At 37.9% G+C, this 26,734-nt stretch overlaps 1 protein-coding gene across 1 annotated transcript in view; it reads left to right on the top strand.

The window, feature by feature from the left end:
- The window catches only part of syt9b (synaptotagmin IXb), a 156,443-nt gene that overhangs the window by 65,620 nt on the left and 64,089 nt on the right, over positions 1-26,734 (top strand). The window contains exons 2-4 of the mRNA XM_030135981.1: positions 5,111-5,286; positions 11,546-11,766; positions 15,375-15,915. Of these exons, the coding sequence (XP_029991841.1) occupies positions 5,111-5,286; positions 11,546-11,766; positions 15,375-15,915 (938 nt within the window). The remainder of the gene's footprint in view (positions 1-5,110; positions 5,287-11,545; positions 11,767-15,374; positions 15,916-26,734) is intronic.

Genomic DNA, 26,734 nt, shown 5'->3' with positions numbered 1-26,734 from the left:
CCAAGGACACAATGGACTGACTAGGACAGAGCGGGATTCGAACCGCTAACCCTTCAGTTATTGGACGACCCGCTCTACCAACTGAGCCACGACCGCCCTAGATCCACAATACTAACATTTGTGAATAAGAGGAGAATTAGCAATAGTAAGTCTATAAGTTTATTCCTAATAAAGTACTGGTACTGACCAGAGCATCATGGGTAATGTCACTTCCGTCCACCACAAAAGTTTTCACATACATGTGCTATTCAAAATCCAATATTTCTGAAAATAGAGCTTCCACTGTCAAATAATATCAGTAGTCTGTGCACAAATGGATTAGCATTATTTCAACACAGTTCTATGCATTTTTACAACTTTTTTTTTTGACAAAATGGCCACTCATTTGACCCCCTAAGTAAATTTTAGCCGTTATATATTATTTTGTTATTATTTCAATGGTCCGGCACACCTCAGATCAAAATTGGTTTAATGTGGCCCCTGAAATGAGTTCGTAAGCATCAAGGACAGAGTCTGGTGGCAACAAAAGAATTCCAACCATCCTTTCTCTTCTTGGAGTAAAGGCAAACAAAAGGGAAGGCTGAAGTCACAGAGGACATGGTAGTCTCTCAGACTCTTGCCCTCTTTAAGTGTCTTACCTCAGCAGACACTCGCAGAGATGCTTTTAGTTGACTTTTCAAAACGCTGCCTCACAAAGAAGAGGTAAGCGCCATCTGTCCGACTTTACACCCTGCTATTACCGAGCAGCGAGAGGAAGAAAACCTCTCCTAATGGATGAGAACGCTTTTGTCCACCAGTGTCAGATGTCTGCACATCATTCCTTTACTGTAGTCATGAAATCCACGGTAACGACGCAAGAACAAGCCCTCATCAAAAGAATACATATGAATGGATGGATGTGTTATCATCCATGGCCTTTGTGCATCAAGTCTGTATTTTTTGTATGTATTTTCTTCTTCTGTTGTTGCAAAAATGTCCAATATGAGACTAATTAGAGTAATCAAGCACCGGGGGTTATTTTCCGAGCCTCACTACACAAGTTTAATATGTTACCACGCACCATTTTCATGCAACCCTAAGCTGGTGTTACATTTAGGCTAAGGACAATATCTGCAGTACTGTGCAAAAGTGTGAGTTCACCTTTAGCTTAGTTGTTTTTACAGGGTTAAAATGAGCGTATATATTCATTCCTTAGTCTCTTTTCTTCAGATATAACAAGAAAATACAGGAAATATGAGCACAGCCTTAAAAGACACACTATGACATGAACTAAATGGGTTCTAAAGGTTAAAGTCACTATTTAATGTGACCTCTGATCCCATGACAAGAAGCAGCACAGTCAATTAGAAACATCTGAGGTGCTGGATGAAACCTGGTATAAAACACTAGAAAATTAATGTGATAAATGTCAGTCTGAACAAAAGGGTTAAAGACATGTTAAGAGAGAAGGGAAACCATACTAAATATGACCACTTCGGTTTATAGAAGCTGTTTTTACCCTGAAACGTTTGTTTTTACTGCTGTACATACTTCACATATATCCAGATTGGATCTTAATACAGAGATTGAGAAATGCATTGTGGTCATTAAAACTTTATTAAACTAACAGACCTAATGTTAGCTGAGAACATTTGCACAGGACTGTATGTTAGACTTCATCTGTGTTCAACGTGTGGTTAAAACACTAACGAGACTAAAACGGTTTAAAAATAGGACCAAGAATCCTGTAATCCATTGATATTGATATTTGAAGACATTAACTGACATTTGAGTGACCTTCCAAGGTCGCTCAAGGTCAAAGGTCATGGCACCAAATGAAAGCCCATATGTGACTTCTTATCTATTGCCAATAGTACTTATATCAATATCTTCAACTGTTTTGAAGTTATAGCACTCTGACATTTCCCCCATTATAAACCAGTGAGGATTTTTTAACATTTCAAAAATTCATAATAAATTCAAAAATCATTTTTTCCCGAATCTTTGTACAAACTTGGCAAACCTTGCCCCAAGGAACCTCTGCTATGAATTTCAATAGATTCTGGCAGATGGTTTTGGAAAAGAAGTTTCTAAAAGTCTGGACATAGATGACCTTGGGTTTGACCTTTTAAGGTAACACAAGGTCAAAGGTCATGGCACCAAATGAAAGCCCAGAAGTGACTTCCTATCTATATATAATAATAGTAATTACATCAATATCTTCAACTGTTTTCAACTTACAGCATTTTGAATTTTTTCCCATTATAAACCAATGGGGATTTTTCACATTTCAAACATTCAATAAAAAAAATTCAAAAATCAAAATTTCCCAATTCTTTGAACAAACTTGGTAGGCCATACCCTAAAGATGTTCCACAACAAATACCCAGTCATTCAGAGTGATGGTTTCAGAGAAGATGATTCTTGAAAAACTGTTTCCAGATGGACAACACCTGATACCAATAGTCCATCGGACAAAATGACTCCAATACGACCCTAACACTGGTGTTCTCAATAACCTCGTGGATGTTAAGAGGTTAATTAATCCAGATTATGATGTTAGAGAAATGCATGCTAGCTGATAAGTCTTACAACTGAATCTACTGATACAAGAAACATCCTCAGTACATTACAACACACTGTACACAAATGATCATGGTCCATAGTTTTCCTTTCATACATCTGTTTATCGCACCTTTCAGACAGAGCTGATAGTATTTGTTTGTGGAGGATGAGTGGGAGATCCCAGTAGATCCGGTTGTGCGTAACAGCTGAGCAGTATCATCACCCTGGTCCTGCATCCACAGTGTTTAGACCTTCCTTTGTATTATTTCACTAAAATGATGGAATAATATAAAGTGCTTGCAGTGGTCAACAACTCTCCCAGGGCTTTTGACAAAAAAAAATGTTGAAAAATGAAACTTTTCAGATTTTAAACTTGAGAAATTGCAAAATTTTCAGTTACTGTGCAAATGGAATAAGCGCAATAGAAAACTGTACATATTTGATACATACAGTCCAATTTACCACCAATGATAATTTAGATTTTGTTAGTGGTGACTTTCAGATATAAATTCTCAATAAAAATTTCTGAATGCTGAGAAAAACAAATATATAATAAAAAATTAAATACATTTTTTGCATCGCCCTGTAAAAATCCTTAGGTTGTTTCAAAGTTCAACTGAACTGTTTAGGTTTTTTTTTTGTTTGGTTTGTTTTTTTAAACAATCTAAAGATGAACCAGGACAAATGAGAATTAACACCGATGACCTGCAACAGTATTTTTCCTTCCTGAGTTTGGCTGTAGTTGTAATACCAGTAGAGCGCTCCAGAGATGAGGTCTTTCTGGAGGCTAATGGAGAAGTTAGCATCATAGCAATTCCCTTGACTAACACGCAATGAGATTTTCCTGGGTTTTTTTTTAATAATTGAAGAAAATTAACTTTATGGCAGACGATTTAACATTTACATGTTTTATTCAGCACGATAATCTTCACAAATGATTGAAGTGTAAATGCACTTTGCAGAAATAAACAGTATTTAGACTGTATGAACTGCGCTATATTCCCTTGACTTTGACATCACCACTGTCCACAATGTACTTTCATTTTACACTCTTACGTCTACTACAGCAGTGGTTCTCAACCGGGGGTGGGTGGGCATGGACACTCTCCCGGGGGGCGCTAGCACATTGGGGGGGTTGCGAGTGACATCTCATCGTTGTGCGGGTGTGTTAGCGACAACTGTTGTACATCACAACATTACAAGTCACTGGGCACATACTCCCCCCTTACTCACGAACCTCAATCCGATCTGGGCATATCATCTGGCGTATCAACCTCCCCCCAACTCATCTATCGCAAATTTGTTTTTTTTTTGGGGGGGGGGGGGCAGGTAGTCAATGATACAGTGAGGAGAGCTCATTTTCATACAGCTTTATCTACAGAGCTATATAACCCACCACATCCTCCACATACAGGTCGCATTACATCGCATTACTTGTAGAATTATGCACCCCTCCCCATCCCACAAATTTTTGTTCAGGTATGGGGGGGGCGCCAATAGGCTCATGATGCCATTAGTGGGGCTCGGTTCAAAAAAGGTTGAGAAACCCTGAGAAACCTTTACTCTTCTAACGGAATGCAATAAGTTGCAAGAGTGTGACACAACAAAGCTGTAAAGGTGAACTAGAGACTAGAAGATGATTTCAGGTTTGATTCCACAACATTCAATGTCCCTCAACTGCCTCATTAAGTGATTTAGTAGCAACCACCTTTCTTCTGTGTAAAAGGTTCAAAATTCACAAACATTTTGTTTTTAAATGTCGTGAAACAAAATGTGAACTTGTCCAAATCTTAGTGAAGTTGATTATAACTGACTGTAAAGACTAATTTCTGCTGTTCTTTACACTGACGCATTACAATTCATCCAGTATTTTTACACATTCAGCAGGTACAGTGGAACATTTGAACTCACGACCCATTTACCTGGACCGACATTTATTCTTTACTGACTCAGCTACTACCAGTTTAAGCAGGCTGTGGCCAGTGTCCTCATTCGCAGACAACAGCTGCTTTCTGTATCTAAAAACTATACTAGAATTCTATATTTGCCAGTATATGGAGGCCTATAGGAACTGTATTTAGTCTCAGCTGTGGAAGACTTGCATATCCAGATATATTATTGTGATGCTTTTATGCTCATGGAGCTTGGGGGGAAAAAAAAGGAAAACTGGATTGGACTTCACTGAACAAACAAACAGTAATAATGATAATGCAAATAGGGGCTTCTGCCAAACTGTGATCATCCAAATGAACTGAGTCTCCACTGAATATCATTTGATCTGTTTGGAATCTTATTGCCTCTATATTGTGTTTCAGCACCTCATCATTAAGGTAATGCATGGTGGTTATGAAATGTTGACGTGTTGGGATAATTCTCTGGAGTAATTAACTTTTCTTTTTAACTAGTGTCTACAATGAGGACATGTATTACTTTTTCCTGCTCATTGAGCATTCTGAATAAACACAGTCTGTCCTCTCAGGGGAGCCAGGTTTGTCTGTGCCAGCGTTTTTCGCTGGCAAAGCTGTGTTCACTGTTCACCGAATCCACCTCTCCCTCCTGTTTCTAGATGTATCGGTGAGTCTGCTGTCCCTGCTGGTGACCACCTGTGGTCTGGCGCTTTTCAGCGTCTCCCTCTTCGTGTCATGGAAGCTGTGCTGGGTGCCGCTGAGCGGCCGCTTCCTCCCAGATGTCCTCAAGGGGGCGCACTTCCTGGGAGGAGACCAACAGCCCGTCCTCACGGAGGTAAAGATGAAGACCAGCTAACACCCAAGTACACAGATTCTGAGGAATCCTTAAAGTCTAAAGGCCTGTGCTGCGTAACAACAGAGAAATGTGTTCATTTTCTGAAGGTGACAAGAACAAAGTTAGTTGTGGCCACGACATTTCACACTTTAGAAGAAACTCAAGTGCAGAACTCCTCGTAGGGATCTCCTATTTTCAGCTTTACCTCATGAATTACATTCTTTCCTGTCATTTTATTAAAAAAACACAATGAGATAGTAGTTCCAGGGTTCCTACAGGTTTTGACAAATTAAATTTAAGACTTTTTACGACCTTTTTAAGACTACTTAGAACAAACACTGGCTAAAATTTGTGACATCAAGAATTTAGGAAAATGTATTTATTTACTATTGATCCCCATCGTTACAAGTTGAATTGATTTCTTGCAAAAGGTGCAGCGAGATTCAAACACGTTCCCCTCAGCTCGTGTCAACCAGGTCGAGAATTTCTCCAACCAGGCATTATTAAATTTGCACATTCCCACGGTTACCTTATGCCGCATTTCCACTGCGTGGTATCGGCTCAACTCCACTCGGCTCAGCCTTTTTGCGTTTCCATTAGGAAATAGGACCTGGAATCTGGTACCCAGTACTAGTTTTTTGGTATCAGCTCTGCCGAGGTTCCAAGCGATACTAAACTGTGACGTATAACACTGCAGACCACTGACTGGTCAGACAGTTTTCTCTGTGACCCACCGTTTTACAAAAAACAGATGTGGAAGTTAACAGTAAATATAGCGGTACATTAATCCACATGATAACAGCCCAAAACTACACTATGGTCGGTCGAGGAGATTCGGTCTTTGGTGGCTGACGTAAAAATTCAGACGAGACAACACGCAACGAGCGAGTTTTCAGCAACTCTCTGAACAGACGACACAGAAATAATGCACCGCATCGCTATGATGTCCAGGTACTGTAAAGTCTGTAGTATCCTGTAATGGAAACGGTCTCCAGGAATACTGAGTTGAGCCAAGCCGAGTCGAGCTGGTTCCATGTAGTGGAAAAGCGGCATTAATTAGACAGTCAGCTTTCTCGGGCGACACACACACGACTAATGGCTGCACATGTGTTGGGCTGAAGGTTTTTCACTGAGGGCAGAAAAGTTAGCGATAATTGGTTCCTAATTTTAATATAAATTAATGAGTTGGAACGGAAGGAACTGACTCAACTAACATTACTTTCTTTGCAGCTTGGACATTTCCTAGAAACATTTAAACACAATACAGTGAACCAGTTCATGGCGACATAACTTAAGACCTACCATATCAAATTTAATACATTTTAAAGACTTTTTAAGGTATTAAATGGAGCTTTGTTTCAGACTTTTTAAGACGGCACCAATGAAGATCTGGAGTGGGTCCCTGAGCAACTTCAATGGCAACTCACTGCTTCTAATATATGCTATTGCTAATGCTAGGTATTATGAATAAAATGCAGTGACCGAAATTCTCTACAGAGATAATAAAGCCAGTTAACCTTTAAGCTGTTTAAACAATGTCCACTTCAAATTACCGACCAATCACAATAGTTGTCAGACACCACATGAGAAAAAAGTTCTGCCCAGATGATGTTAAGAATAAGCTGCAAGAAAAGATGAATGCCACTCTTTCTCTGTTGAGAACAAATTTCGCTGTTCTTGCAGAGTATGTAAAACCTTAACTTTACCCCTGTTCTGAATCTTCATCCACCCACTGCATGACTCTGAAAATTACTACACCATCAGAAATAACCTGATAGTGAGGTCAGTGTCAGAATGTCCAAGTGATGTGACACATTAATAGTTCAGGTTCCTCCATATCACAGAGAATCCCAACACCTTTATACAGAACCATATGACACTCTGAGAGGGTTAGTGTCAATGTTCGTGCCGGTTTTACCACCTGAGAAAAGCGTGCCTAAACATCAATATTCATATATTTCTAAGCTATATTTAGAATATTTTCACAGCTTTTTCTTGACGTTATACAGTCCTCTCCAAATCCCTGATATCTCTTAAACCTGACAAAAAGTGCAGCACTTCTGCAGTCTGTGTTGTTGAGTCATTGTGGTTATTTTGGATTGATCGGGGCAGGGGTTTAACCTGATAAACACATTAGCCTGGTATGAGTTGGGTGGTTCAGAATACAGTGATAAAAAGGCTTCAGTGTGACTCACTGGAAAATTAACGGTTTGTCAGAAACTAACTGAAGGACAGATGGAATGAACACTTCTCTAGTACAGTCACCAACATAAATACATACATTTTTCATAAAAATTTCATGATTAAGGTACAACTCTACATCATCTTCTGGGTGGGAAGTCAGTTTCACCTATTAACCCTATAACGCCAAATGTATCATATTTGATACATGAGTTTTGAAGCCCCCTACATGATCAGTGTGATTATTTTTTCTTGAAAAACCTGATGTATACAATTAGATACATGCAATACACGGATAGTCCACCAGGGGGGAGGGATTCATTCACGAGAGGCCTTTCCAGTGACACTACAAGATTAAATTAATGAGGAAGGAGGCAGATCTTTGCCAGTTTTGAAAAGTAATTACCAATTTGTTAGACATGTTTGTGTCATATTATGTTTTTGTTTTTTCAAAAGTAAAAATATTTGGGCATTGAGACCTGATTTATCAAATTTGATACAAAATTGAAATTTATACATGGAAATTGATAAGTGAAAAAAAAAAAAAAGGGGTTGTGCAGAAGGACCAATAAAGGCTCCAGTTTCAAAGAGCTGGAATTTTTTTGTCAATGATTTACTGCTTCAGATTTTACAGGGTTAAATCACTTTTTTTTTTTTGTTTTAACTACATATTTCATGATTTTTATGTATGTTATCACCAGCATCAATGCATTTCATCACAATTGGATCATAAAGTTTCTATTCAGTGTTTAGTATCAATTTAATCATGACGCAACATATTTGAATATGTATGTTTTTAAAGACATACAGGTTTGTTTTCTCTCCCCAGATCCAATCAACATACTAACAAAATGTACTATGTACATCCTTATCTCTGTCTCAACCCAAACTACACCGACTCACCTGGCTCTCCCAGTTCATATCATCAGTTTTCTTGAAAGTATTCATGTGAAAACTTCTATGAAATTCATGGGACATTTCTAAAGCTCTACAATATCTTTCAAATTTTTATGCATCTTCATTGAATATTAACACTTATGGTTTCAAGACAATTCAAGTAGTCCTTCTAGGGTAAAATATATCGTCACATTTGAAATTTACATGATTTACCCCCCAAGAAACTTTCAGATTGCGGGATGAAGGTGTAACTATGACTTGTTAATTTTTCTCCAATGCTGTTATGCTTACATTGTCAGAAACATAATATCAGGGCTCAAAATTAACTTTTTGACCTAGGAGCACTGTGCTCCTAACCCTAAAAAGTTAGGAGCACAGGCTAAAATCTAGGCGCACCACTATTATATAAAAAATTTGGAGAACAAGCAAAACTCTTGGCCATACCAAGTAATATTCCTATATGTATTTAAGCAATGTTAACAACCTAGAATAAAGTATTTGAATAGAGTATGAAAGAAAAAGCTTACACTGACACAGATGCAAAACATTTGTCAATGTGTGGTATGTACTTTAGTTGGTTCTTGGAGAAGAAAGACGAATCTTTTGAAACAGAAGCCATCAAAAAATAATCCGAAATAGAGCGCTTCATCTTCCCTGTTTACACAAACAACGCCCACAGGCTCGCAGAAACTTTTGACGAATCATGTACACGTCTGGATACCGCTTGTTGTTTATTCATTAGCCCCTCGATTCGCTGGTTACGGTCAGCTGATCGTTTAGCAAGTTGATTCGCGCAACATGATCATCTGACTTGCAGGATACATTACGTCATGGGAAAATACTTGGAACAACGCCAGCGCTACTAACCGGTTTGGCGGGAGATTGTTTCAAACGTCGGTGGAGTTATTCGATCCCTTTGTTTATGCCGCCTGCGCACGCGAGGGGGCGGGGACTCAATTTTCCGCTTCAGTCAGCGGGGCGTGGAGCTTGTTTATTTTCAGCTGACGAGTTACTTCTGCAGCCATTATTCTAGGCGCACGTATTAATTTTCGCTCATTTTTTTATTGGCGCACCGTGCGATCGTAATCTCAAAAACAGTCGCACTACCGAAATTCTCAGGCGCATGCGACCGTAATTCAGTCGCAGTCACGAGCCCTGTAATATAGTTATTAACTTTGCTTATATCTGTGTGAACCTTGAATCAATATGTGTTTACAGTTGTGCTCATAAGTTCACATACTCTAGCACAATTTGTGATTCTTTGGCCATTTTTCAGAGAATATAACTGATAATATAAAACCTTTTCTTTCACTCGTGGCTAGTGGTTGGGTGAATTCATTTATTATCAAACAAATGTGTTTGCTCTTATTAAATCACACTGACAACAAAAACTATCCAAATGACCCTGATTCAAAGTTGACATCCCCTAGTTCTTATTCCTCTGTATTGGCCCCTTTAACCCTTTCATGCATAGTGATCACTATAGTGGACAGCTGATCAAAGGTGTTTTTTTAATATATTTATGGATTTGTTGTTTTGTGCATCATCCCATATGCTGCAATTCATATCACTGCTGTAAGTTTGCTGTTCTAGATAAACCTGATCTGCAGTAACAGGTTTGAGTGTAAAAAAAAAAATGCTAACTGTTGGTAGACTGAAATAAACAGTTTTGTTTTGTTGGTTTTTTTAAACAAAAGTTGCTTGGTTTTTTTTTTTTTTTTTTTGCATATTATCTCCATGCAAGTATGTTAAAATGTGAGAAAACATCAGATTAGCAGTGTTAAAAATGTTATTTCATAGTTTTCACATAGTATATCAGTAAATACATGGTTCTTTGCTTCTAAAATTAAAGGCATGATGTCCAGCAGAGTGAACATTTTTGTAATTCCATAAAAAATAGGTTCTTAAAAAAATCATTTGCATTGTTTTTTTTTTTCATGCCTAAAGAGGAATAAAAACACTCCGGAAAAAAATCTTGATTAAGGCTTTCATAATTCATGCATCAAAGGGTTAACATCAATGACAGCTTGATGTCTTGTGGTAGTTGTGGATGAGGCTCTATTTTCTCAGATGGTAAAGCTACCCATTCTTCTTGGCAAAACACCTTCCGTTCCTTTAAGATTTTGAGTTTTCTTGCATGAACTGCATGTTTTAGACCAGGGGTGTCAAACTCATTTTCTTTCAGGGGCCATATTCAGCCCAATTTGATCTGCAGTGGGTTAGACCAATAAAATAATAGCATAATAACCTATAAATAATGACAACTCCACATTTTTTAGTGCAAAAAATAACATAAAATGATGAAACTATTTCTATCCAAAACAAAAAGATGTGAAAACCCTGAAAAAAACTGAAATTTCAGAAGAAAAATAAGTTCAATTTTATCAATATTCTGCCTCAACTTAGGATTTCTACATGTGCATTACAGATCAGAACTACCAAGACACAAAACAGGCAGAATAATGTTAAAATTGCACTTATTTTTCTTTGGACATTCCAGGTTGTTCATATTTGTTCAGGTTATTGACATTTTCTTGTTAAAGGTTATCAGAATTTACTGTTCTTTGCAATTAATCCAAGAGAAAAAAATGGTGTTGCCATTATTTACAGGCATGATGCCATATGTTTTTTTTTTTTTTTTTTTTTTTTTTTTAATTAAACCAAGAAGAAAATTTGGAGTAATTATTTCTAGGTTATTATGCTGTTATTTTCAAGTTTGATGCCCTTGACTGTTAATATCTTCAGGGTAATTTTTGCATTTTGCACTTTGTAAATTCATCTTGCGGGCCAGACTGGAACCTTTGGCGGGCCAGTTTTGGCCCCTGGGCCGCATGTTTGACACCTGTGTTTTAGACCTTCCTAAAGTGGCTCAATGATACTGAGGTCAGGAGACTGAGATGGCCCCTCCTTCAGTTTCACTTTTTTCTGCTGTAGCCAACGACAGGTGGACTTGGCCGTGTGTTTTGGGTCATTGTCATGTTGGAACATCCAAGACTTTCCCATGCACATTCTGTCAGAGTATGTAAACTTATGAGCACAACTGTAATAAAGTTTAATAAAAAAGGCCAACTGAAACTTCTGGATCAGACATACAATGCTACTATCTTGACCTTAAGTCTTTCCACTTATCATCTGTCTGTGGTTATCACTAAAACTGACAGCTCTAATGTGTGTCATACAGGTGGACGGCGAAGAGAGGGAGTACAGCGAAGATGGGTGCATGAAGGACCCCACGGGGCCCCCGACGGCCACGGCGGTCCCAGAGTCAGGCCTAAAGATAAGCCACACATCGCCTGACATCCCACTGGAGACCCAGGCCAAGGTGGAGAAAAACCACCAGGCCCACACTTTAGCCAGAGACAGAGTCCAGAGGCAGATCACTGAGCCTACCTCGTCTGTACGGTTAGTACAAAGCTACTGTCCAAACGCTGGTGTTTACAGGTTAAACTCAGATGGAGAGTCGCAGAGGTCTGTTTTCATACAGATACTGCTGAGGTCTGAAATGTACATAGACCTTGGCAAAATGCATTCAAATTCAGTTATCTGCATTTTCACATTCCATTTCAATACGTATTTCCTCTTTCAGGTCATTTAGTTCAACTATTGTATTTGGATGATGTGAAATGTCTGAATAATAGAGGAGAGAATTTTCCATTTCAGCTCCAGCAGAGGGTCAAAAGTTCACCGTCTTTAAACAGTTTCTGGCAATTGATGACCTGTCTTTAGAACCTGGAGGATAGCTATTTATCATTATTGGAGTCAACCTACAGGGTGGGGAAGCAAAATTTACAATGAACATTTAGTTGTTTTTTCTCAGCAGGCACTACGTCAATTGTTTTGAAACCAAACATATATTGATGTCATAATCATACCTAACACTATTATCCATACCTTTTCAGAAACTTTTGCCCATATGAGTAATCAGGAAAGCAAACATCAAAGAGTGTGTGATTTGCTGAATGCACTCGTCACACCAAAGGAGATTTCAAAAATAGTTGGAGTGTCCATAAAGACTGTTTATAATGGAAAGAAGAGAATGACTATGAGCAAAACTATTACGAGAAAGTCTGGAAGTGGAGGAAGCAACAAAAAACGTACCAAAGCTTTTATTAAAGCTCTCAAATCCAAAATCCTGAAGGATCCAACCAAATCCATGAGAAAAATGGCAATTGAACTTGAGGTAGACAACAAGAGCGTTAGAAATGCAGTAAAATATGATTTGAAGTTAAAATCTTACACAAGAACACCAAAACACTTGTTGACAACAGCAACAAATCCAACTTTAGCAATTTTTGGGAATCATGTTTATGGCCGCCTTCTAGCCCAGATCTAAACCCTCTGGATTCTGCTATTTGGGGCATTTTAGAACATGCTACCAATAGAACATCACACAGCAATGTCGACTTTCTTAAAGATACTATTAAAGAAGAATGGGAGAAGTTGTCGCCCGAATATTTGAGGAACACTTACGCAAGTTTCAGGAAGCGTGTGAAGGCAGTTACTGAGAAAGAAGGAGGACACATAGAATAAAAACATTTTCTATTATGTCAATTTTCTTGTGGTAAATAAATTCTCATGACTTTCAATAAACTAATTGGTCATACACTGTCTTTCAATCCCTGCCTCAAAATATTGTAAATTTTGCTTCCCCACCCTGTATAGCTATGCTTTTAGGCCTCTGTGTGACCCAGTGTCCTTTTCCCAGTATCACAGAAAAGTCTAGAGAAATGTCCCTAGACCTGACAAACTACTGACTTCCACAAGTCTATCTTTTCCATTAGTAGTACACAATATTTAACACAAATACCACAGAAACTCAGTCATTGAATCCTTGTGGAAGGAGACATGGACTGACTCTGACAGATACATGTATTAGGATATGTTCAGACAGCAGGTCTTAATGAATAATTCAGATTTTTTGGTGAAATCTGATTTTTTGTGTGCTTGTTCATATTACACATTAAATGCAACTTCTATTAGTTTTGAGTATGAACCGAATACGACCATGAAGTGACCCGCATGCGCAAAAGAGGTCCTGACGTAATATGTGACCACGCAGGCACGCACTGTGTTTATAGAAGTAAATATGTTTTTCCCACCGATCATCCTCTGGGATGCAGAATTGTGACATTTGTTGCAATTCAATGACATAAAGGTCGGATAAATATGACCTGGCCATTCAGACTGAAGTCGCATTGCCAAATATCAGATACATATCAGATTTAGGACCACATATGAAAGTAGCCTGGGTTGGATTTGTGCTGTTCAAACTGTCTTTAACAGATCGGATACAGGTCACATGTGGGAAAAAAAAAAGGATTTGGACCACACTTACCTGCAGTCTGAATGCAGCCTTAGTGTGATGGGCACCAAGGCATTCATGTATAACAGTGAACAAATTAGTTGTAGCCTATAGGGAAATGTTGGAGGTAAACCCAAAACATCTCCATCTCTACCAAAACCTTTCACCTTACATAACTAATGACATCATAAAGAAGGACAGACTTCCTCTGAAACTTAACTTTAAAAGCAACAAGAAGTTTTGGGCCGGGCAGTGATCCAAAACATGTGATCCAAACATTTGCTTCAGATCGGTAACACCATGGATTAAGGCCAACAGAGTTCTGGAGTGACCACCACTAACAAATCAAACCTAATTCCAATAGAACAGTTATGGGCTGAACTAAAAAAAAAAAAAAAAAAACAGATTGGTTGAACAGGACCACAAACCTCACTTTTTTTTCCCATTGTGTTCTGTTGGGCAAACTGGACCACAATTTCTGCAGTTTTTGGTTAAGTTTGAAAAAAGCGGGTATATGATTTAATGGCAATGCCAACTTGAATTTCTTTCTTCTGAACTGTACTTTAACACCAATAAGTCATATTCATATATACATACAGGGTGGGGAAGCAAAATTTACAATATTTTGAGGCAGGGATTGAAAGACAGTGTATGACCAATTAGTTTATTGAAAGTCATGAGAATTTATTTGCCACAAAATTTACATAATAGAAAATGTTTTTATTCTATGTGTCCTCCTTCTTTCTCAATAACTGCCTTCACACACTTCCTGAAACTTGCGCAAGTGTTCCTCAAATATTCAGGTGACAACTTCTCCCATTCTTCTTTAATAGTATCTTCCAGACTTTCTGGTAATAGTTTTGCTCATAGTCATTCTCTTCTTTCCATTATAAACAGTCTTTATGGACACTCCAACTCTTTTTGAAATCTCCTTTGGTGTGACGAGTGCATTCAGCAAATCACACACTCTTTGACGTTTGCTTTCCTGATTACTCATATGGGCAAAAGTTTCTGAAAAGGTATGGATAATAGTGTTAGGTATGATTATGACATCAATATATGTTTGGTTTCAAAACAATTGACGTAGTGCCTGCTGAGAAAAAACAACTAAATGTTCATTGTAAATTTTGCTTCCCCACCCTGTGTATAGATATATTTTTGTTTGTTTGTTTTTGTTTGTTTGTTTTTTTTTTGGTTTTTTTAATTTAATTTAATTTTTTTTTAATAGGGACCATGCATATTTATGAAAATTGTTGTATAAAAAATACATCCATGTAAATATGCCAGATTAGTAAAAATAACTAGTTTTCATCTGCAGTCCCTAGGCAGGTGACAGAACAAGACATAAAACAGCCAACATTGATACATCACTTGTTCGCTGTAAATTAAAAATTCAAAAAATACACATGATAACACAGACATCATCAAAACAAAACAACAAACAGACATAGGATAATCACAGGGGCATTAGCCTAGACATTCACTTCTATACTTGCATGCAGTTTTACAGAGAAAGTGTATGGGTGTTGAAATGTATATCAAATAAAAGTGAGTGCATCTCTGTTTTTTTAGGAGCCACTGTTTTGAGTTTTAAAATTTTTCAAATATTGTAATAGATGAGGCTCAGACCTGTTGTTTTAGTTACATTAACAACAACCAGATCCAGAATAGTGTACAACTTGACTGATACTGGTATCTTTTATTACAGTCACAACTCCATCCGGCGTCAGATGAACCTGTCCAATCCAGACTTCAACCCTGCTCAGTTCCAGCGCCAGGAGTCTCTGTCTGGTTTGGGCCGAATCAAACCAGAACTTTACAAGCAGCGCTCAGTGGATGCAGAAGACGGGCGTCGGACCGACAGCTGCGGGCGTCTCCACTTCATCCTGAAGTTTGACTTTGACCTGGAGCAGCTGATCGTGAAGATCCACAAGGCCCAGGACCTTCCTGCAAAGGACTTCTCAGGGACCTCTGATCCTTACGTGAAGATCTACCTGCTGCCTGACCGCAAAACTAAGCACCAGACCAAGGTGCACCGCAAGACACTCAACCCAGTGTTCGATGAGGTGTTTCTGTTTCCTGTGGCGTACGCTGAGCTGTCGAGCCGCAAGCTGCACTTCAGCGTCTATGACTTTGACAGGTTCTCACGCCATGATTTAATTGGCCAGGTGGTCGTGGACAACTTCCTGGATCTTGCTGATTTCCCCCGGGAGACAAAATTGTGCCGCGATATACAATATGTAACCTCGGTAAGATCTCAACTTCTGTCCATTCTTTATCATCTATCAGTTTTCTTTTTCTAATTTAAGAAAAAAAAACATCTAAACTGATCAAGAACTATTATCAGAATATGAGATTTTACAGTTCTAACATTTCACTACTAATTCCATTCTGTCTTTTCATACCATACTTAGTCCAACATGGATCAAAGAAGAAATAGTGCTGCTGTTTATTATAAGACACTCTGCTCTGATTAGATGTTTCACTGCATATTTATTATCTTGATAAAGTGGTGCAAATCAGACAGAAACAGAGGATTCAATGGTTTGTCAAAGTGTTATGAGACACTCATTTTAGTCTACATATTGACCAGCTTCTGCAGTTTGACTGCAAACATGAAAAACAATATAGTATAATAGCATCTTATTACTGAATGTCAAAATTACAAATATATTTCTTCAGATACAAACAAGGAGTAAATGAAAAGCTGAGTCTCTGTAATAGCTGGTGTTGAGGATGACACGAATCAAATACATGGCAAGTAAAAAAACAAAACATATATATATATATATATATATATATATATATATATATATATATATATATATATATATATATGTCTAAATATCTGGTACCATGTAATGAGCTGCCAGTTAAGGACAATGTTCACTTCTTCAGGTTTAGTTTAATTCTGTGTTCCAGACAGGTTTTTGAGCCCGTAAGTCACGACTTCAAGCCATGACTCATGACTTTTTAGCGCTCCAGACAAGTCATGCCAAACTGCCTGAGGGCAAGGCATTGTGGTAGCTAGACGTAAACAAACCAGCATGGCGGACCGTACAGGGATTATGCTCATTTACAGTCATTTCTATCCCAGAGGTGTTTGCTCTTTGTTTGAGGGAAACGAGAGGAAAAATGACACATAAGACACATAAGAGAAACTGTTATACCTTTTAAGATACGTTATTTGGATAAGTATTTGATATTGATTTATTCTTGCACTCAATGGACTGAAAACTAGCTAAGGCTAGAGTAGCTACTGATTGTGCGGAACATTTGCGGCTAAGTAACGTTAGAGAAATACCTTGTTTTAATAAACAATTTGCCTAAACACTATATCCATGTGGGTCGCCATTGTTGTTTCACAGGGTATGTGACGTCAGACCTTGTAACTGGGAGTACATCGATCTAGTACGAGTTCACGTTTGGAAAGTCTGGGGTTTGACTGCCATTCCAGTGCATTTACACTGATAGAAGGTTGGAAAAATAGGGTTTACAGGTTGCCTGGAATGCAGCATGATACATTCAATAACACAACCGAGCTGTTTTCAACACTTCGTAGTTCCGCATCACTGATCTGAAGTGTTACCGTGCAAATTCAGTCACTGCAGGTGTGTGCGTCTTACTTTTTCAGTCCAACTGTCACAAGCATGTCAGGAAGACAACAGTTATACAATAAATACCATCTATCCATTGAAATGCCAGATGGCTTTTACAATGTAATGCTTGAGGAAGTTTCGTGTTCACATTGCAGTACTTTAAACACTGCAAATGTGAGCAATCAAAAGGAGGTTTTGTACTAAATGCGACCATTTCTACTTTAAACAGAGGAAATTACAAGTAAAGGACTGAATCTAATACAACTACTGGCCTGGTACCTCCAGCAGCCGAGAGAAATAAAGGCTCAGATACTATTTTGGGAAATATGGTATAACTTTTAAGTACTTAGGTTGTGAGTTGGCATTGACTGAAATTAACGGCGCAAAAGACTTTATTTGGTGAATAAGTGCTAGTATGATGTTCAGTGATTATTTTCTTCTGTATTTAGATGTTTATTACTTTGTTTACTCGCAATTTAGAATATATCTGGTAACCAATCAAATTGAGAATAATTTTAGAAAGTTAATTTCAGATGTGTTTTTGGGTGGTGAGGTGCTTGGTATTAGCCGATCACTCAGATTTTGGCTTTTTGGTGCTCCTCACTAAAATTAAATCAAGTCACACTGTCTTTAAAAGTCCTCTATGGGTCAGCCTGAGAATCTGGCGAGTTGATGCCCTGTGTTTGCAGTTGGATACATACTACACTGTCCCTAACACCAGCCTAAATCCCTTGTCCATTGTCTACCCTGGTCAGAATCTGCTTAAACACTCAAAAAGAGCAAAAAACCCTGTAAAACCTTGTAGAACAGCAGAGGGAGGAGATATATGAACGGACTTGTATCTCATTTCCCCTCCAAGTGGAATTCATCAGTGGTTTGAAGAGGCAGAGACATAGAAATATACTTAGATACAGTTAATGTTTAATGACAGCAGTAGGAAACACTTGGGGGTAGTGACCCAGATCTACACTGACATAAGACTGGGGTTGGTTTGACAGAGATGCAGCGACACTGTCTACATTACATTATTCACTTGGATAAATCGACAGTTGGTACTCTGAGTAACTTAGTTAGGAAGTTAGATCCTTCTGCCAGGGAATTCCTCATGGTTTGCCTGTCTTGTTCAATAAAGACAACACACTGGTGTAGCTCAATCGGGGGACAAATTTTACTTTTCTGGTTTATGGACAAAACAGTGATGACAAGGCCAAGCAGGTTGCAGCGGGTGTAGTCGGAATTACTTTGCAGATTAAATATAAAAAGACATATATCATTTCTTATTTAGGTTACTTTACTGATGTTGTTTGTGTATCATTTAAACTTCAACAATTTATAGGTATGTGTGGGAGTAAAATAGACATATTCTAGAGCAGGGGTGTCAAACATGCGACCCGGGGGCCAAATGCGGCCCGCCAAAGGGTCCAGTTCGGCCCCTGGGATGTTTTTGCCAAGTGCAAAAATTCCACAGTCTTGAATTGAATTAAGCCAAAAAAAAAAAAAAAAAAATCTTCAATTAAGTAAAAAAAAATCTTCAAATAAGCCAAAAAAAAAAAAAAAAAATCTTCAATTAAGTAAAAAAAATCTTCAATTAAGCCAAAAAAAATCCCAAATTTAGCATAAAAATCTTGAATTCAGCAAAAAAAAAAATCTTCAATTGAGTAAAAAAAAAAATCTTGAATTAAGCCAAAAAAAATCTAGAATTAACTTTTTTTTTTTCTTTTAGTGCAAAAAAATAACATTAAATTATGAAAATATTTACATTTACAAACTATCCTGTAACAATAAAATGTGAATAACCTGAACAAATATGAACAACCTGAAATGTCTAAAGAAAATTAAGCAAAATTGTAACAATTTTTCTGCCTGTTCCTCAGTGTTCAGTGTCTTTGTAGATCTGATCCATAATGCACATGTAGAAATGGTAAGTTGAGGAATAATGTTAAAATTGCACTAAATTTTCTTACATTTTTTCAATTTAAATATCAATTTTTTCAGGGTTTTTTTTTTTTTTGGATAGTTTATAAAAGTAAGTATTTTCATAATTTAATGGGGGGTTTTTTTATGCAAAAGCAAAGACAAAAATTTGGAGTTGTCGTTATTTATAGGTTATTATGTTATTATTTTTCTGGTTCGGCCCACTTCAGATCAAAATTAGCTGAATATGGCCCCTGAACTAAAATGAGTTTGACACCCCTGTTCTGGAGGGTGCAGAGGATGCGTCTTGCAGTTTCCGTCACAGCTTTTACATGTCATGGCATGCTCTCCAACAGTCTTTCACATCGCTATTGAGTATCTAATGCTGGAGTGTTAAACATACGGCTCGGGGGCCAAAACTGGCCCGCCAAGGGGTCCAATCCGACCCATGGGATGATTTTGTGAAATGCAAAAATTACACTGAAGATATTAATAGTCAATCAGTTGAGTTTAGGGGCCATATAAAGCCCTACTTTGATGTCAAGTGGGTCACATCAGTAAAATATGATCATAAATACCTACAAATAATGGCAACTCCAAATTTCTCATTTTTTTCAGTGTAAAAAAGGCGAAATTACATAAAAATGTCTAAATTTACAAACTAGCCTTTCACAAAAAACGTGAATAACCTGAACAAATATGAACAACCTGAAATGTTCTTTATGGCCCCCCAGAACCGGCCCCGAAGCCTATTATACATTCTACATATGTATAATAACTCTAATGTGATGGTGATGATTTTTTGTATCAAATGTATGGTGTGGCGGCAAAAAACCTAACCGGCGGGAAAGTTACTATCAATACATGTAAATAATTGGTGTAAAATGCAGTTTGTCATCTTTTCATGGTCATCAGATATGACCCATTTGGACGTTCAGAGGCTCCGTCGTGAACATGGAAACATCTTTTACAACACTGATTCAGCAGTAAAACCCATGCAGAGAAAATACATGGTTTTCATTGAAAAAAACAAAAAACAACATAAAATACAACGGATAGTATTATAATAAATGGTTATAAATAACACTGGGTTACAAAAAAATGTTTTTTGCAAGTTGTCTAGGTTTTTTCAACTGAATTAGGACCATTTTGCACCGCTAAATCCAAAAATGACATCTGTTTTTCTCAATCAGGTCATGTTTTTTTGCTAATTTGATTTTTGAAAAATTTGATCTTCTCACAAAATTTATTACATTTTTATGACTTTATCAGTTGATTTTTTTATATAGTTCTCACCCAAAATAGGTTTTAAGAGAAAAAAAAATGAAATAGAAATATGAAAGAATATGAAAGAATTTTGTATCATATGATGTGAAAATGCCCATAAATGTAAGCAAAAATGTTAAAAAGCCAATATGTAGCATAGTTCAGAAAGTTGACCTGATTGAGCAAAAAGAATGTGATTTTTGGATTCAGCACACCAAAATGATCCTAAATCAGCTCAAAAAACTTCAACAATAAATTTGTTGTTGACCAGTGTCATTTAAGAAAGGTGAAATCTAGAGGAAAATTCATTTGGGAACTGCCACTAAAGTAACACTGGGTCTTTATGGGTTAAGTAAACATGCAGTCCACTACTTCTTAACTGTTCCTTTATGGAAACTGCAGTGATTCATTGACTGTAACGACTGTGGTGGCCCAATGTCAACCTAACTTTAACACTTCAAAATCAGACTCGCTGCACATCAGAGCTGAAGGACTCGTGGTACAGACCTGATCAAAATCTTAAGACCAGTTGAAAAATAGCTAGAATTTACCTTTTGCACATTTGGATCTTAATGAGGTTTTAAGTAGAGCTACAATATACAAAAGCAAGAAGGGGGAGTGAGACAAAAAGCACTTTGAAAAAGTAATTTATTGAAAACAACAAGTAAACTGAAACAGGCTGTTTATCAGCTGATCAAAAGTTTAAGACCATCGCTCAAACAATTACAAAAAAAACCTCTCCAAACCAGAACAAAAAATGTTCTCAGTAGGACTCAGTAATGAGTAGCTCCACCGTTCTTGTTAATCACTTCAAAAATTCGTTTGGGCATGCTTGATGCGAGTGTTTCCAGGAGGCTGGTGGGAACATTGCTCCAAGTGGTGAAGATGGCTTCACGAAGGGCATCAGCTGTCTGGAACTGATGGTCATTTTTATAAACTTCCCTTGCCATCCATCCCCAAATGTTCTCTATGGGATTTAAATCAGGGGAACATGTGGGATGGTCCAAAAGAGTGATGTTATTCTCCCTGAAGAAGTCCTTCGTCAAGCGAGCATTGTGAACTGCAGCGTTGTCCTGTTTTTAAACCCAGCTGTTACCACACAGACGAGGGCCCTCAGTCATGAGGGATGCCCGCTGCAACATCTGCACGTAACCAGCCGCCGTTTGACGACCCTGCGCCACCTGAAGCTCCAGTGTTCCACTGAATGAAAAAGCACCCCAGATCATGACGGACCCCCCTCCACTGTGCCGGGTAGAAAACATCTCAGGTGGGATCTCCTTGTCATGCCAGTAACGTTGGAAGCCATCTGGACCGTCAAGGTTCAATTTTTCCTCATCAGAGAATAAAACTTTTTTCCACCTTTGAGTGTCCCATGTTTGATGCTCCCTGGCAAAGTCTAAACGGGCAGTTTTGTGGCGTTGTAGGAGACGAGGTCTTTGAATTCGTTTTTTGTTTTTGAAACCCTTTTCCCGCAGATGCCGTCTGATGGTTATTGCGCTGCAGTCGGCACCAGTAAGGGCCTTCATGTGGGTCGAGGACCGCCCTGTGTCTTAACGGACAGTCAGTCGGATCCTCCGGCTCAGCGCAGGTGTAATTTTTTTGGGTCTACCACTTGACTTTTTTGTTCCATAATGCTCAGGATCTGTCAAAAAATTTTGAATGACTGTCTTACTGCGTCCAACCTCAGCAGCAATGGCACGCTGCGAGAGGCCTTGCTTATGCAGCTCGACGATCCGACCACGTTCAAGAAGAGAAAGCTTCTTAGCTCTAGCCATCAGGAGGGCATGACCGTGTGAATGCCCGACAGAAAATGAGAATTTTGAGCAGATTTTGGCTTTTATAGCCTGCGGTCTTAAACTTTTGATCAGCTTTATAAACAGCCTATTTCAGTTTACTTGTTGTTTTCAATAAATTACTTTTTCAAAGTGCTTTTTGTCTCACTCCCCCTTCTTGCTTTTGTATATTGTAGCTCTACTTAAAACCTCATTAAGATCCAAATGTGCAAAAGGTAAATTCTAGCTATTTTTCAACTGGTCTTAAGATTTTGATCAGGTCTGTACTTTCTCACTCTTTTTGTCTTACAAGGCAGAAAAAGAACACATTACCCAAACTTGGCTGGTTAGACAAGGATAAAAGTCAGTATTGTAAAAGCAAAAGCATAAAGGTGTAAACGATACTGAAATAGCCTAGCTTCTTTCCTCCTAACAACCCATAATCCAACACCCAATGGAAACACCATGATTACAGCTGAAGTACTTTGGCCAGTTAGAATATAATTTAAGGTATTTTTAATGGCATGACTCATACAATTCCTCTGAAAAGGAGATTGTATGATGATGGGATGTCTACTTTAAGTGCAGTCTTGTTTAGAAGCCAAAAAAAAACACATGAGATACAAAGAGATGGAGATGTTCCACTACGTGTAATCCACGTCAACACGTATATGACAGTTTTAGTGCAGGTTAGGTACCCACTGATTCCATTAAACAACAACAACTGGGTGTTGTGTTATGGGTAGTAAATCAGTTTGAGGGTAAATGCAGATGTCCATCTCCATTAGGGTTATGGTTATTGATGTGGTTTGAGTTAATGTTAGGAAAAGGCTCCAGGAAATGAATGTTGATTGTCTTTACAGTGTTGTTTTGTGTGTTTTTATGATGTTCTGTTTTTTGTCAGTTGTCGTTCTTGTCACCTGCCTAGGGACCACAGATGGAACTCAGCCCCTAGCGTATTTACAGCTGTAACTGCTATAGATGTACATTAAAATGCACTAGGGCTGCACGATTTTGGCCAAAAATAAAATTCAGATTTTTTTCCACTAAAACAGGGGTCGGCAACCTTTACAACCTAAAGAGCCATTTTTTTTAAACTTAATTTTTATTACATTTTCTCTTTTTTTTTCAGTACAGTACAATTATACATTCAATTATACAGTTCAATTAATTTCTTTTCCTCCTACACAGCTGCAAATATATTCTCATACACCTCCACAGACACATATAATGAAATTTAAGAAAGCAGTAACAATTATAGCAACCAATGTTCACTTCAAAAAATAAAAAAATAAAAATATAAAAGGCTGTAGATATAAATCTTTGTCAGAGGTAGATTGACAGCACCTTGATAACATGGAGTATTCTTGCATCACCAGTAAATATTATTGCAGTAGTAAAGGTAACATAGGTTCCCATCTTTTAGTAAATATGGTTTTCTGAAGCCTGAGCAAGTGTGTGATCTGCTCCATCTGGTAAATATCCCAAACTTTTTGAATCCATGTATTATATGAGGGAGGTTCTGGTTTCATCCAGCTGATGGTTATAGACTTTAAGGCAGTGGTGAATAATATATTCAAAAGGTATTTATCTGCTTTTCTATCCAGACCTTCAGGTATTACTCCCAAAACTGCCACTGTGAAGCTTTGTGGAATGTTCATTTTAAAAACCTCCTTTACGGCATTGAACACCTCCCTCCAAAACACACTTAACTTAGGACAAACCCAAAATATATGAGTGTGATTACCTCTATGAGCTCCGCAGTTCCTCCAGCATGAACTGGGATGTTGGGGATCCATCTTAGACATTATTTCTGGTGTTCTGAAATATCTAGTGATTTAAAGAGCCATTTTTGTCTGGAAAAAAAGAAAGAAATCTGACTGGAGCCATAACAAAATTTTTTAAACCCATCTACATTTTACCATGAGATGGCTGCTCTGTTGTAGCCTATTTGTGATTAGTTTGCTATTTAACTTTGTATTTCCATTACAATAATGCGATGTCTGGTGCATTTATGAAATTATAAAACTACAAGAAAGAATACATTCAAGATTTGTACAACTTTTTTAATGATGGACACTACTTCCAAAACATAATTAAGTTGTGTAATGGAGAAAAAAAATGCAACTTTCATGTATAGTGGCTTACTTACAAACTACAAACAAATGCAAATTGATCATCTTGTATTGAATTTGGCAAGAAAATAATCCATTTTGGTTTTTATGCTGTCAAAAAATTATTTCATTCTGTGTAAAGCCCGCACATTTTTGCAGATGGACAAAGTTACAATAGATTTAGGCCTATAACGGTGTTTAACCCTTTCATGCACTAATTATGTGAAATTATTATGTGAAATTATAATTAATTTCTGCAGTGTTTTTATTCCTCTTTAGACATAAAAAAAAAAAACAACAACGCAATCGATTAAAAAAAAAAAAAGTTACAAAAATTTCCACTCAGCTGGACACCATGTATTTAATTTTTGAAGCAAAGAAACATGTATTTAAAATCTAATATCAGAAAATTATATGGAAATCTATGCAATAAAAACATTTTTTATGCTGCTAATTAGATATTTTCTCACATTTGAACATACTCTAACACCAGTTATTATTCACTGCATGGAGATAGTATGCAAAAAAAAAAAAAAAAAAAGAAGTTTAAAAAATACCTATCAATTACAGTCTAATAACAATTAGCAATTGATTTACACTAAAACATGTCACTGCAGATCAGGTTTATCAACAACAGCAAAGTTACGGTAATGGTCTGAATGTCAGTGTATTATGGGATGGTGCATAAGTGTCCACTGTGTTGGCTGATATGGAACTAAAACAACCAAAACCCTGAATATACAAGAGAACAGCTGGAGAAGAACTGTCCACTGGAGTGACCACTGTGCATGAAAGGGTTAAAAGTAATGACTCATTAAGTTCATTTCAAAATATTCCTTATGTTTTTTGACCAGAGGAGCCATAGAGAGATGCTAAAGAGCCATATGTGGCCCTGGAGCCACAGGTTGCAGACCCCTGCGCTAAAATCTTGATTTTTGATTCTGGGGTTAAACTACAAAAGACAAAAGAAGTGGGCATGTCGTTTTCGTGTGCAGCCCACCGCTCCCATTCTGCCGTGTGATGATGTTTTAGGTGGTGAAATAAGTCGGTTGTGCTGCCGTCTTTGACAGATACCGGCGTCAGGCTGAGTTTGCAGCGAGTAATGGTTTGGTCATCAGAAACTTTGAAGTCGTACCATTTCCATACAACCGGCTCGCTCTTGCTATTTTTAGCCACGAACTTCTCACTCTCCTTAGTAAACGTCAGTTGTGTGCTGGTGTGTGGAGACCGCTGTCACAGTTAGGAGGAGGAGCCTACGGTAGCCTGGAGGTGCACGGCCCAGAGACACGAGAGATGAAATTGATTTGACGATGACCCACGGCGACATGGTAGTGCAGTGGATAGCACTTGTGCCTCACAACAAGAAGGTCCTGGGTTAATGTGGGTGGGATCTTTCTGTTTCTCTGGGTACTCCGGCTTCCTCCCACTATCCAAAGACTCGGTTAATGTGAATGAATGAATGTGAGAGTGATTAGCTGTTTGTCTCTACAGGGTGGGGAAGCAAAATTTACAATATTTTGAGGCAGGGATTGAAAGACAGTGTATGACCAATTAGTTTATTGAAAGTCATGAGAATTTATTTGCCACAAGAAAATGCACATAATAGGAAATGTTTTTATTCTATGTGTCCTCCTTCTTTCTCAATAACTGCCTTCACACGCTTCCTGAAACTTGCGCAAGTGTTCCTCAAATATTCGGGTGACAACTTCTCCCATTCTTCTTTAATAGTATCTTCCAGACTTTCTCATAATAGTTTTGCTCATAGTCATTCTCTTCTTTCCATTATAAACAGTCTTTATGGACACTCCAACTATTTTTGAAATCTCCTTTGGTGTGACGAGTGCATTCAGTAAATCACACACTGTTTGACGTTTGCTTTCCTGATTACTCATATGGGCAAAAGTTTCTGAAAAGGTATGGATAATAGTGTTAGGTATGATTATGACATCAGTATATGTTTGGTTTCAAAACAATTGACGTAGTGCCTGCTGAGAAAAAACAACTAAATGTTCATTGTAAATTTTGCTTCCCCACCCTGTATATGTCAGCCCTGCAATGAACTGGTGACTCGTCCAGGACGTACCCCGCCTTCGCCCATAAGTAGCTGGGATAGGCTCCAGCGACCCTTTTTATTTAACCAGGAAGTCCCATTGAGATTAAGAATCTCTTTTGCAAGGGAGCCCTGGCCAAGGTAGCAGCCATACAAAGTCCAAACAACACAAAACACATACACAAGAAACAATTAAACACAATAACAACTATTCAACCATAATGGCATCAAGAAAAACAGTGACATTCCTCCTTCACTGCATTCTCCATGACACTTTTAAAATCATGAATAGAAATGAATGTATGTAGTTTTACAGTAGTGAGGATAAAGCGGGTTCAGATAACGAATGAGTG

This window comes from Sphaeramia orbicularis, chromosome 6 (assembly GCF_902148855.1).
Source record: "Sphaeramia orbicularis chromosome 6, fSphaOr1.1, whole genome shotgun sequence".
In the NCBI taxonomy this organism is placed as follows: Eukaryota; Metazoa; Chordata; class Actinopteri; order Kurtiformes; family Apogonidae; genus Sphaeramia; species Sphaeramia orbicularis.
This window is presented reverse-complemented; position numbering and strand designations above follow the sequence as displayed.